This window comes from Mobula hypostoma, chromosome 2, assembly GCF_963921235.1.
Source record: "Mobula hypostoma chromosome 2, sMobHyp1.1, whole genome shotgun sequence".
In the NCBI taxonomy this organism is placed as follows: Eukaryota; Metazoa; Chordata; class Chondrichthyes; order Myliobatiformes; family Myliobatidae; genus Mobula; species Mobula hypostoma.
Window position 1 is genome coordinate 148,995,023 of NC_086098.1, and position 13,670 is coordinate 149,008,692.

Consider the following 13,670-nt stretch of genomic DNA (forward strand, 5'->3'; position numbering starts at 1 on the left):
GAAATGATGGATGTAATATAGGAGCCATCATTTTCCTCTGATGCAGTTGAATATTTTCCTTTTAATTTTCTGGAACGCCATTACCTGTCATTTAACACGTGAGATAAATACTTTTTTTCCTGAATTTTAGTGTGTTTTAATCTTTTCGGAGTATTAAATAACAGTTCTCTAAAATCAGATATATCATTATGGAATGATAACAAGTTTTATCTGTGATCCAACCTCAGTAATGTTATTTTCACATATAGAACACTATAAGATGCACAGATGCTTAATTTCATTCTGCTAAAAAATCAGATGTCATAATAAGTGATGAAATTAGGTTCAAATTGAAAATGCTCAGAGGTCATATTGCCAGCTACATGACACGATGACTTTTTTATAATCAATGTTTGACTGTAAGGTGAAACTATCATAAATAATTAGAAGGTTTATCAGCCTTTGTTTTACTGTCTTATTATGACACACCAGTAGGAATATGATGGGTTCAAACCTCCGCAGTTATTTCAGCTTTTGCTTTTATTTCACCCTTTGAGAACCAGGCCAGAGCTTGAATGGTCTTCGATCTTTCCGACTGCAAAATTGAAAAACTGAATCGTTTTGCCACCCTTGTTTCAGGAGCTACCCGGGCCTCCACGCTCCTAAGAAATTGGAGGTCGGATTAAGTAACACGAGGTGAATATTGAGCTGATTTCATGGTGTAGGTTGTTAACTGAAAGAGGATACTGCACTTTAGGATCCAGTGATTAAGTTGTACTGTGTATCACTATAAATACTATACAAACAGCATGACTGTGCACAAAATATTTCAAATACTGTAAAAATAGTGACTCCCGCATTGAGCTTTTTGTTTCCCCCTTTTAGTCTTCCTACAAGAGAAGCGGACGCCCTGTTGGAAAAAGTGGACTTCAGCAGCAGGAAAGTTCTGGCGACCCTGTAGTTCATTCACCGAGTTCATTCTGTCTTCTCGACTTTGCTGTCTTTCTGCGATGGGTCCAAGCTCTTCCGCAGCGACGCCTTCTCTGTGTTGCCATTGCCCTGGCTGTTCTCCGGTGAGCCTCCGTTTTTAGTAACTGTGTGCTTATCCAGATAATTTAGCATTTCACTGAGGACGGTTTGGAAGCTGCTCAGAGCAGCACAGATAGCAGGAGTGCCAAATCCATGTGTGATCAGGCTGCATCAGAATTTAAAATACCAAGAGTCAATTCTTATATTTGAGCTTAAAGCTACAGTGCAAACTCACTATTACAATTAAACTATTTTTGGAATCTCATTATGACAAACCACTTTTCATTAAAGCTGCAGCCATACTCAGCAAGGATCTCAAATAAATAAGGGAGGGAGGGAACGTCAATTCAGACCATGAGAGGCCTGCATCGGGCATTTTCATGCCTTACAAGGTGCAGATTGGAAGTCTGTGTGGGACGCCACTCCTCACACAGACACCAGAGCAATGTGTGGTTAAGTGCCTTGCTCAAGGACACAAACACGCTGCCACAGCTGAGGCTCGAACTAGCAACCTTGAGGTAACTAGACGAATGCCTTAACCACTTGGCTATGTGCCCAACAAATAAATAAAGATGGGTTATTTGGCAGACATAATTTAACAATGATAATGTTAGAATGGTGCAAATAACCACAAACACTCTTCAATATATTAGTGTGAAAAGATGGTGTTAGAATGAATCATTGGTTCTTTCACTACTTGTCACGTTTGAAAGGAAAATCTTACAAAAGGTATTAGACTCAGCCCAGAACATCACAGGTAAATCCCTCCCAACCTTTGGGCACATCGACATGAAAACACTCTCATTGGAAAGCAGCATCCATCATCAAAGATCCTCACCACACAGGGTATGCTCTCTCTTCTTGCTGCTGCCATCAGGTAAGAGGTACAAGAGGCTCAAAATCTGCTCCGACACCATATTCAAGTTTGCTGATCACACCATTGTCGTGGGCTGAATCAAAGGTGGTGATGAATCAGCATACAGGAGGGGGATTGAAAATTTGGCTGAGTGGTGCCATAACAACGACCCCTCACTCAATGTCAGGAACCAAGGAACTTTTTGTAGACTTCAGGAGAGGTCCACGACCTAGCCCTTATTGAAGAATCAAGGTGGAGAGGGTTAGCAGCTTTAAATTCCTGGGTGTTACTAATTCAGAGGACCCAGCACTTAAGTGTAATTGCTAAGAAAGCACGGCAGCACCTCTACTTCCTTAGGAGTCTGCGGAGATTTGGCATGACATCTAAGAGTTTGACATATTTCTATAGATGTGTAGTGGAGAGTGTATTGACTGGCTGTATCACGACCTGGTATGGAAGCACCAATACCTTTGAACAGAAAATCCAATAAAAGGTAGTGGATTCGGCCCAGTACAACATGGGTAAAACCCTCCCAACCTTTAAGCACATCTACATGAAACACTGTTGTTAGAAAGCAGCATCCATCATCAGATCTCCTCACCACCCAGGCTATGCCCCTTTTCTCACTGCTGCCATCAGGTAAAACGTACAGGAGCCTCAGGACTCACAGTATCAAGGTTCAAAAACAGCTACTACTCTTCAACTACCAGGCTTTTGAATAAGAAGTGATAACTACACTCACTTGCTCATCCATCGAGATGTTCCCACTACCAATGATCTCATTTTAAGGAATCTTTATCTCATTATCTCATGTCCTCATTATTTATCACTGTTCACTTATATTTGCATTTGCACAGTTTATTCTCTTCTGCACTCTGGCTGATCTTTCATTGATCCTGTTATAGTTACTATTCTACAGAGTTGCTGAGTTCTGTAGGAGAATGAATCACAGGGTTGTATGTGGTGACAGGTATGTACTTTGATAATAAAATTTACTTTGACTTTGACAACTGGGTGTCATCAGAATGACAATCCAATATTTATTTAGCATTTATTGTATTCAGAGATACAATGTGGAAGAGGCCATTCCAGCCCACTGCAATGCACCACTCAGCACCACATGTATTTAACACCAGCCTAATCACAAGGACCAATTAACCTACTAACCAGTACATCTTCAGAGTGTGGGAGCAAACTGGAGCACTCAAAGGAAACCCATACATTGCACGGGGAGGGCGTACAAACGTCTTACGGACGGCACATAGAAACATAGAAAATAGGTGCAGGAGTAGGCCATTCGGCCCTTCGAGCCTGCACCGCCATTCAGTATGATCATGGCTGATCATCCAACTCAGACCCCTGTACCTGCCTTCCTTCCATACTTCCTGATCCCTTCAGCCACAAGGGTGATATCTAACTCCCTCTTAAATATCGCCAATGAACTGGCCTCAACTGTTTCCTGTGGCAGAGAATTCCACAGATTCACCACTCTCTGTGTGAAGAAGCTTTTCCTAATCTCGTTCCTAAAAGGCTTCCCCTTTATCCTCAAACTGTGACCCCTCGTTCTGGACTTCCCCAACATCGGGAACAATCTTCCTACATCTAGCCTGTCCAATCTCTTTAGAATTTTATATGTTTCAATAAGATCCCCCCTCAATCTTCTAAATTCCAGAGAGTATAAGCCTAGCCGATCCAATCTTTCATCATATGAAAGTCCTGCCATCCCAGGAATCAATCTGGTGAACCTTCTTTGTACTCCTTCTATGGCAAGAATGTCTTTCCTCAGATTAGGGGACCAAAACTGCACACAATACTCCAGGTGTGGTCTCACCAAGGCCTTGTACAACTGCAGTAGTACCTCCCTGCTCCTGTAGTTGATTCCTCTTGCTATGAATGCCAGCATACCATTCACCTTTTTCACCACCTGCTGTACCTGCATGCCCACTTTCAATGACTGGTGTACAATGACACCCAGGTCTCATTGCACCTCCCCTTTTCTTGATCGGCCACCATTCAGATAATAATCTGTTTTCCTGTTCTTGCCACCAAAGTGGATAACCTCACATTTATCCACATTAAATTGCATCTGCCATGAATTTGCCCACTCACCTAACCTATCCAAGTCACCCTGCAACCTCTTAGCGTCCTCCTCACAGCTAACAATGCCGCCCAGCTTTGTGTCATCCGCAAACTTGGAGATGCTGCATTTAATTCTCTCGCCTAAGTCATTAATATATATTGTAAACAACTGGGGTCCCAGCACTGAGCCTTGCGGTACCCCACTCATCACTGCCTGCCATTCTGAAAAGGTCCCGTTTATTCCCACTCTTTGCTTCCTGTCTGCCAACCAATTCTCTATCCACATCAATACCGTATCCCCAATACTGTGTGCTTTAAGTTTGCACACTAATCTCCTGTGTGGGACCTTGTCAAAAGCCTTTTGAAAATCCAAATATACCACATCCACTGGTTCTCCCCTATCCACACTACTAGTTACATCCTCAAAAAATTCTGTGAGGTTCATCAGACATGATTTTCCTTTCACAAATCCATGCTGACTTCGTCTGATGATTTCACCGCTTTCCAAATGTGCTGTTATCACATCTTTGATAACTGACTCTAGCATTTTCCCCACCACTGATGTCTGGCTTACCGGTCTATAATTCCCCAGTTTCTCTCTCCCTCCTTTTTTAAAAAGTGGGGTTACATTAGCCACCCTCCAATCCTCAGGAACTAATTCAGAATCTAAAGAGTTTTGAAAAATTATCACTAATACATCCACTATTTCTTGTGCTACTTCCTTAAGCACTCTGGGATGCAGACCATCTGGCCTGGGGGATTTATCTGCCTTCAATCCCTTCAATTTACCTAACACCACTTCCTTACTAACATGTATTTCCCTCAGTTCCTCCATCTCAGTAGACCCTCAGTCCCCTACTAATATCCGGAAGATTATTTATGTCCTCCTTAGTGAAGACAGAACCAAAGTAGGTATTCAATTGGTCTGCCATATCCTTGTTCCCCATGATCAATTCACCTGCTTCTGACTGTAAGGGACCTACGTTTGTCTTAACCAATCTTTTTCTTTTCACATATCTATAAAAGCTTTTACAGTCAGTTTTTATGTTCCCTGCCGGCTTTCTCTCATAATCTTTTTTCCCTTTCCTAATTAAGCCCTTTGTCCTCCTCTGCTGGACTCTGAATTTCTCCCAGTCCTCAGGTGTGCTGCTTTTTCTGGCTAATTTGTATGTTTCTTCTTTGGAATTGATACTATCCCTAATTTCCCTTGTCAGCCACGGGTGCACTACCTTCCCCGGTTTATTCTTTTGCCAAACTGGGATGAACAATTGTTGCAGTTCATCCATGCGATCTTTAAATACTTGCCATTGCATATCCACCACCAACCCTTTAAGTATCATTTGCCAGTCTATCTTAGCTAATTCACGTCTCATACCTTCAAAGTTACCCTTCTTTAAGTTCAGAACCTTTGTTACTGAATTAACTATGTCACTCTCCATCTTAATGAAGAATTCCCCATATTATGGTCACTCTTACCCAAAGGGCCTCGCACGACAAGATTGCTAACTAATCCTTCCTCATTGCTCAATACCCAGTCCAGGTTTGAACTCTGAAGTTCCAGGCACCAGGTTTGAATTCTGAAGTCCAAGCAGTCTGAGTTTTAATAACGACGTGCTAACCACTACCTACTGTGGCACCCAATAGCCATATCGTGTTGTACCTACCAAGATTCATGAGATTCTGCAGATGTTGGAAATTTTGAGCAACACACACCAAATTCTACAGGAACTTATCAGGTCAGGCAGCAGTTACGGTAGGAAAGGAATAATGAAAAGTTTGGGCAGAGACCCTTCACCTTCGGCCCAAGACGCCAACTGTTCATTTCTTTCTATAGATGATGCCTAACCTGCTGAGTTCCTCCATCACTTTGTGTATGTTGCTTCAGTGTCGTATCTAGCAAAGAGAGACAATTACTAATGTGTGGTAGGGTTCCTGGAAAGTGAAATATTTTGTTTACTGGAACTTTTTCTTGTTTATAGTCATAACATTCTTACCAAGCTCTTTGCTGAGTATTTCAGAGGGTTTACTTGAGGCTGCTGGAGGCCTCATGGATACAGGAAAATTGGAATTTTGTTTGGTGGATGGGACAAGGTGGAGACTGACTAATTCTGGGATTTTAGATGAAAGATTTCTTCCTGCCAGGGTTTACTTGTCTTGGTACAGATCTCTCAATTCTGGCACAAGTCCCCAGCTATTACCTACAATGTGTTTGCATTTTTATCTTTTATTTATTTCGCAATGCTTCACAGTAACAGGCCCTTCCAGCTTAACAAGCCGTCATTGCCCAATTACACCATGTGACCTATCAATCTACAAACCCCTACATGGTTGGTATGCTGGAGGATACCCGAAGCACCCAGAGGAAACCCACATGCTCACGGGGAGAACCAGTGGACCACTCTTAGTCTGGCCTCTATCCTTTGACCTACTTGACATGGGTGACCCTTCCAAGAGTGTCATGCCTAAGTCTGACTTCTAGCTTGATTATTCTTCTGAAATAGTTTCATAATTGTTTGAGATCTTTAATCCAGTTGAGTGGACAGCTATCAGTCAAAACTGTAATGAACTTTGCAGCCACACATAGATGGTTCAGATGAGCAAACCAACTGAGTCATTCTACACTTCTACTGGAGATTTGCTTAATTAGCAAATGGCTGTTTATTCAAAAATATGACAATAGAAGCAATTACCTAAAATGTGTTAAATGCCTCTGTATGTCGAGGTCTAAAATTGGAGTTGGTCTCGAAGATCCCAGAGGTGATCTGTCCTGGCTTAACAGGTCTTGAAATTCCTTACAGATTTGCCTACAAAATAAGAAATAGCATTGTGTGTGAAAGCATCATGATGAATTATTATTTTCCCTTGGAGATTTACAACTGCTTTGGTTTATACAATCTATGACCTGATGTAGAAAAGATTAGGAAAACTCAGCTGACTGAATTGGCACAATGAAGTGGTTTATAAAGCAACTTCTTTTTATTACTCGCTCACATGTTGATCATAAGACACAGAAGCAGAATCAGGCCATTCGGCCTATTGAGTCTGCTCTACCTTTCCACCTTGGCAACTTGAATATTTATTGTCCATCTCTAGTTATCCCAGCACAGACAATAGAGAGATCTCCACCTTAATGCACCCCCAGTCATAAAAGGGCCTTGAAGAGTGAGAATGGCTGATTGACTTTCAATTCACGGCAGTCCAGGAGTCTCATAGTTACTAATACTATGACAATCAGCTTTAAATAATTTCTGATTTATTAGACCATCTCAATTTGAATTTGAGATTTTAAAGATTAAAGATTAGCTTTATTTTTTGCACGTACATCGATATATACAGTGAAATGGATGATTAAAAAATAGAGGACTATTTGGGAGGGAGGGTTAGATTGATCTTAGAGTAGGTTAAAAGGTCAGGACAACATCCTGGGCCAAAGGACCTATATTTTGTTGTAATGTTCTATGTTCTATGATAGATGTTAGATGAAATGTGTTGTTTGTGACAAGGATGTGCAGGGCGGCCAGCAAGTGATGCCATATTCCCAGCGCCAACATAGCATGCCCACAAATTAACTTGCATGCCTTTGAAATGTAGGAGGAAAGTGCAGCCTGAAGGAGGAAATGTATACAGTCACGGGGAGAATGCACAGACACGTTACGGACAGCAGCGGGAATTGAACCCTGGTCTTATAGGTCTCAGCGTAAAGTGTTACACTAACCATTACTTTACTGTGCTGCCTCAGTGGTCATGGAGAGATTCAAATTCATGATTCTGGATAAAGTTAAAGTCTGTCCCGAGCCTTGTGGCACATCAGGCTGGTGCTTATGCCGGTTTCTGTGGCGCGAAGCGACTGAGAGTACGAGACTCCCCCCCCCCGGATAGGACGCCAGTCTATCGCGAGGTTAACCCTCAGCATTTTGCCAGTACCCATTTTCAGCTGGGTGGACTGGAGCAGTGTGTGGTTAGGTGCCTTGCTCAAAGACACAGCACACTGCCTTGGCTGAGACTCGAACCCACAACCTTCAGATCGTGAGCCCAACGCCCTAGCCACTTGGCCATGCGCCATGGATAGAAACATAGAAACATAAAAAACAATTTACTTAGAAATTACCTAAGGTTACCCATAGACCTTTATTTTTCTAAGCTCCATGTACCTATCCAGAAGTCTCTTAAAAGACCCTATCGTATCTGCCTCCACCACCGTTGCCGGCAGCCCATTCCACGCACTCACCACTCTCTGAGTAAAAAACTTACCCCTGACATCACGTCTGTATCTACCTCCAAGCACATTAAAACTGGCCCTCTCGTGGCAGCCATTTCAGCCCTGGGAAAAAGCCTCTGACTATCCACACGATCAATGCCTCTCATCATCTTATACACCTCTATCAGGACACCTCTCATCCTCCGCCGCTCCAAGGAGAATAGGCTGAGTTTACTCAACCTATTCTCATAAGACATTCTCGCCAATCCAGGCAACATCTTTGTAAATCTCCTCTGCACATTTTCTATAGTTTCCACATCCTTCCTGTAGTGAGCTGACCAGAACTGAGCATAGTACTCCAAGTGGGGCCTGACCAGGGTTCTATATAGCTATAAGATTACCTTTGGCTCTTAAACTCAATCCCACAGTTGATGAAGGCCAATGCACTGTATGCCTTCTTAACCACAGAGTCAACCTGTGCAGCAGCTTTGAGTGTCCTATGGACTTGGACTCCAAGATCCCTCTGATCCTCCACACTGCCAAGAGTCTTACCACTAATACTATATTCTGCCATCATATTTGACCTACCAAAATGAACCACCTCACACTTATTTGGGTTGAATTCCATCTGCCACTTCTCAGCCCCATTTTGCATCCTATCGATGTCTCACTGTAACATCTGACAGCCCATCCACATTATCCACAACACTCCCAGCCTTTGTGTCATCAGCAGATTTACTAACCCATCCCTCCACTTCCTCATCCAGGCTATTTATAAAAATCATGAAGAGAAGGGGTCCCAGAACAGATCCCTCAGGCACTCCATGCAGAATATAACCTGTCTACAACCGCTCTTTGCTTTCTGTGAGCAAGTCAATTCTGGATCCACAAAGCAAGGTCCCCTTGGATCCCATGCCTCCTTACTTTCTCAATAAGCCTTGCATGGGGTAACTTATCAAATGCCTTGCTGAAATCCATATACACTACATCTACTGCTTTCTCTTCATCAATGTGTTTAGTTACATCCTTAAAAAATTCAATCAGGCTCGTAAGGCACGACCTGCCTTTGACAAAGTCATACTGACCATTCCTAATCATATTATGCCTCTCCAAATGTTCATAAATCCTGCCTCTCAGGATCTTTTCCATCAACTTACCAACCACTGAAGTAAGACTCACTGGTCTATAATTTCCTGGGCTATCTCTGCTCCAGTTCTTGAATAAGGGAACAGCATCTGCAAACCTCCAGTCCTCCAGAACCTCTCCTGTCCCCATTGATGATGCAAAGATCATTGCCAGAGGCTCAGCAATCTCCTTCCTCACCTCCCACAGTAGCCTGGGGTACATCTCATCCAGTCCCTGAGACTTATCCAACTTGATGCTTTCTAAAAGCTCCAGCACGTTCTCTTTCTTAATGTCTATATGCTCAAGCTTTTCAATCCACCGTAAGTCATCCCTACAATCACTAAGATCCTTTTCTGTAGTGAATACTGAAGCAAAGTATTCATTAAGTATCTCTGCTATCCCTTCCAGTTCCATACACAATTTTCTACTGTCACAAATGATTGATCCCATTCCCTCGCGTCTCATCTTCTTGCTCTTTACATACTTGTAGAATGCCTTGGGGTTTTCCTTAATCCTGCTTGCCAAGGACTTTTCATGGCCCCTTCTGGCTCTCCTAATTTCATTCTTAAGCTCCTTCCTTCTAGCCTTATAATCTTCTAGATCTCTATCATTACCTAGTTTTCTGAACCTTTCATAAGCTTTTCTTTTTGGACGAATGGATGGAAAAAACATTTGCTCGTTCAGTCACTTAATTGTTCCATCGGGTATTCAAAGATGCTTCGGAAAGAATGTTACTGAGGGCTGAAGCTTCTCTGGTTTGTATTCATGTTACCTCATTAACCCCTCTCTCCCACTGTGTAAAAATCACTGAAATGTTTTGATGAAGGATCCCAGTTGAAAAGTCATCTGTTTAGTCCTCTCCATAGATGCTGCCTGAAATGCTGAGTTCCTCCAGCATTTTGTGCGTACTGCTCTAGATTTCCAGCATCTGCAGATCCTCGTGTTTTGATCTACTTTTTGCTTTTACACCCTTCTAAATATTTTATGCTTCTGCTTCAGCTATCAGGACCACTTCCATTTATTGCACATTCGACCATCTTTGGCATTAGAGAAGTATTATTCTTAAATTTCTTCTCCAGAGGGCAATGAACTCTCAGAATGCTCACTCAGAGATGGCTGTGGAAGCTCAGTTGTTTAATATGTTCATGGCAGATTGAGAAGTTCTCTTTTGGGATAGTAAGGCATTTAAAGAACATCCAGACAGTATAGAAATGTCTTTTTTCCACTGAGAATGAGTGAGGCTACAACTACAGGTCATAGGTTAAAAGTGAAAGGTGAAATATTTAAGGGGGAACATCTTCACTCAAATGGTGGTGAGAGTGTGGAATTTCTGAATGTGGGTAAGGTTTCAACATTTAAGAGAAATTTGGATAGGTACATGGATGGGAGAGGTATGGAGGTCTATGATCTGTGAGCAGGTAGATGGGACTAAGCAGAATAATAGTTTGGCATGGACTAGATGGGCCCAAGGACGTGTTTCTGTGCTGTAGTTCTCTATGACTTAATGGCTCTATGAACGTGATGCAAAGGTGAAAGATCCACAATAATCTTATTGAATTATGGAGAGGCCAAATTATTTATTCCAGCTTCCATTTCTTGTCTTCTTATGAAAATCACCCAATGGATCATGTATTTCAGTTATAAAAAAAGCTTATTTTAATATAACTACATCGATTGGATAAGAATTTTCAAGCCTAGTTACTAAGTTTGCTGATGACTCCAAAATAGGTTGCATAGCGGGCAGTGAAGAAGATTTAAAAAAATTGCTGCGTGATCTCGTTGTGGGCCGAGAAATTGCAAATGGATTATATTTCGGATAAGTGTGAGGCTTTCCATTTTTGGCAGTCAAGTAGGACGTTCAGAGTGAATGGAAGTACCCTGAGGAGTGTTATACAACAGAGGGCTCTTGGAGTTGAAACTCTTGGTCTTGGAGTTGGTTTACTGAAAGTGCAGTCATAGGTAGACTGGGTGGTGAAGAAGGCATTTCGCATGCTGGGCTTCATCTGTCAGGGCATTGACTAAAACAGTTGGCAGGTGTTGGTGTGTGAGGCAACACTTGGAATATTGCATTCAGTTTTGGTCGCCTTGCTATAGGTAAGATCTTATTAAACTGGAAAGAGTGCGGAAAAGATTTATAGAGAAGAACAACGTAGAAACAGGCCCTTCGGTCCAACTAGTCCATGCTGAAAAACCATTTAAACTGCCTACTCCGAACAATCTGCACCGGGACCATAGCCCTCTGTATCTCTACTATCCATGTACCTATCTAAACTTCTCTTAATCTTTTAAATCAAGCTCACATGAACCACATGTGCTGGCAGCTCATTCCACACTCACACAATCTTCTGAATGACGACGTTTTCCCTCATGTTCCCCTTAAACTTTTCACCTTTCATCATTAACCCGTGACCTCTGGGTGTAGTCCCACCCAACAGCAGTGAAAAAAGCTTGCTTGCATTTTCCCTATCTATACCCCTCATAATTTGTTTACCTCTATCAAATGTCCTCTCAATCTTTTATGTTCTAAAGAAAACAGTCTTAACCTATTCACTCTTTGCTTATAACTCAGGTCCTCCACACCCAGCAGCATTCTTGTAAAACTTCTCTGCACGCTTTCAACCTTGTTTACATCTTTCCTGTAGGAAGGTTACCAAAATTGCATACAATACTCCAAAATAAGCCTCACCAATGTCTTATTCAACTTCAAAATAGCATCCCATCTTCCGTACTCAATACATAGATTTATGAAGGCCAATGTGCCAAAAGCTTTCTTTATGACCCTATCTACCTATAACGCCAATTTCAATGAATTATGGACCTGTATTCCCAGATCCGTTTGTTCTACAACATTCCTCAGTACCTTACTGTTCACTGTGTAAAGTCTACTCTGGTTGATCCTACTGAAGTGCAAAACCTTGAACTTGTCTGCATTAAATTCCATCTACTATTTTCAGCCCATTTTTTCCAGCTGATGCAGGACTCTCTGCAAGCCATGACAGCCTTCCTCATTGTCCACCACACCCCAATCTTGGAGTAATCTTCAGATTTGTTGTCCTGTTAACCACATTATCATCCAGATCATTGATATAGATGACAAACAATGGAGGACCCAGCACTAGTCCCTGTGGCATACCACTAGGCAGGGGCCTCCAGTCGGAAAGGTAACCCTCTACTACCACTCTGTGGCTTTTCCCACAAAGCCAAAGTCTAATCCAATTTTCTACCTCAAACTGAATGCCAAACGACTAAACCTTCTTGACCAGCCTCTCAGGTGAGACTTTGTAAAACGCCTTACTAAAGTCCATGCAGACAACATCCACTCACTTGCCTTCATCCAATTCCCTGGTAACTTCCTCAGAAAACCTCCATTGGATTGGTTAGACATGACCTACCATGTACGAAGCCATGCTGACTATCCTTACTCAGTCTATTGTCTATCCAAACACATATATCTGGTCCTTTAGAATACCTTCAAATAACTTTCCCATAACTGCTGTTGCCAGGAGCTGAGGGACTGAGTTATAGTGAGAGTGTATAAGAATTAGAGGTGATTTTATAGAGGTGTATAAAATCATGAGGGTCATAAATAAGATGAACACACTCAGTCTTTCTCAGGGTTGCGGAATGAAGAACCAGAGGGCATGGGTTTATGGTGAGCAGGGAATGATTTAATAGGAACTTGAGGGGCAACCTTTCTTACACAAAATCTGTGTGAAATGAGCTGTCAGAGAAAGTGGTTGAAGCAGGTGCAATAACACCTTTAAAAAGACAGCTGGACAGGTACATGGATCGGAAAGGTTTAGGTTATGGGCCAAATGCAGTCAAATGGGACTAGACTGATGGACATCTTAGTTGGCATGGACCATTTGGGCTGAAGGGCCAGGTTCAGTGCTGTCAAACTATAAGACCATAAGACTTGGGGACAGAATTCGGCCATTCATCATCATAGCTCATTTATTATCCCTCTCAATCCCATTCTCCTGCCTTCTCTCCATAACCTTTAATACCCTGTCTAATTAAGAACGTACCAACCTCCACTTTAAATATATTCAATAACTTGGTCTCCACACACATCTTCGGCAATGCATTCTACAGGTTCACCTCCCTCTCGTTTGGGGTTCCCAACCAGGGCACCAAGGAACCCTTGGTTAATGGCATGGAACAATGTCATAAAAAAAATTGGAAACCTCTGCTCAAGCCAAACAAATTCCTCCTCATCTACATTCCAAATGGATATCCCTCTAGTCAGATGTTATGCCCTCTAGACCTGGACTCCCTCACTATTGGACATACCCTCTCCATATCCACTCCATCTGTGCCTTTTAATATTCAATAGGATTCAATGAGATCCCCATCATTCTTCTAAACTCCAGTGAATACAAGCCCAGAGCCATCAAGCACACC

At 42.2% G+C, this 13,670-nt stretch overlaps 1 protein-coding gene across 1 annotated transcript in view; it reads right to left on the reverse strand.

Annotated features, from left to right (window-relative positions):
• Window positions 1–954: 954 nt before the first annotated feature.
• tfap2d (transcription factor AP-2 delta (activating enhancer binding protein 2 delta)) overlaps window positions 955–13,670 on the reverse strand; it is a 71,084-nt gene continuing 58,368 nt past the window's right edge. The window contains exons 7-8 of the mRNA XM_063073260.1: window positions 6,634–6,747; window positions 955–1,174 (exon numbers count right to left, since the gene is read on the reverse strand). Coding sequence (XP_062929330.1) covers window positions 955–1,174; window positions 6,634–6,747 — 334 coding nt within the window. The remainder of the gene's footprint in view (window positions 1,175–6,633; window positions 6,748–13,670) is intronic.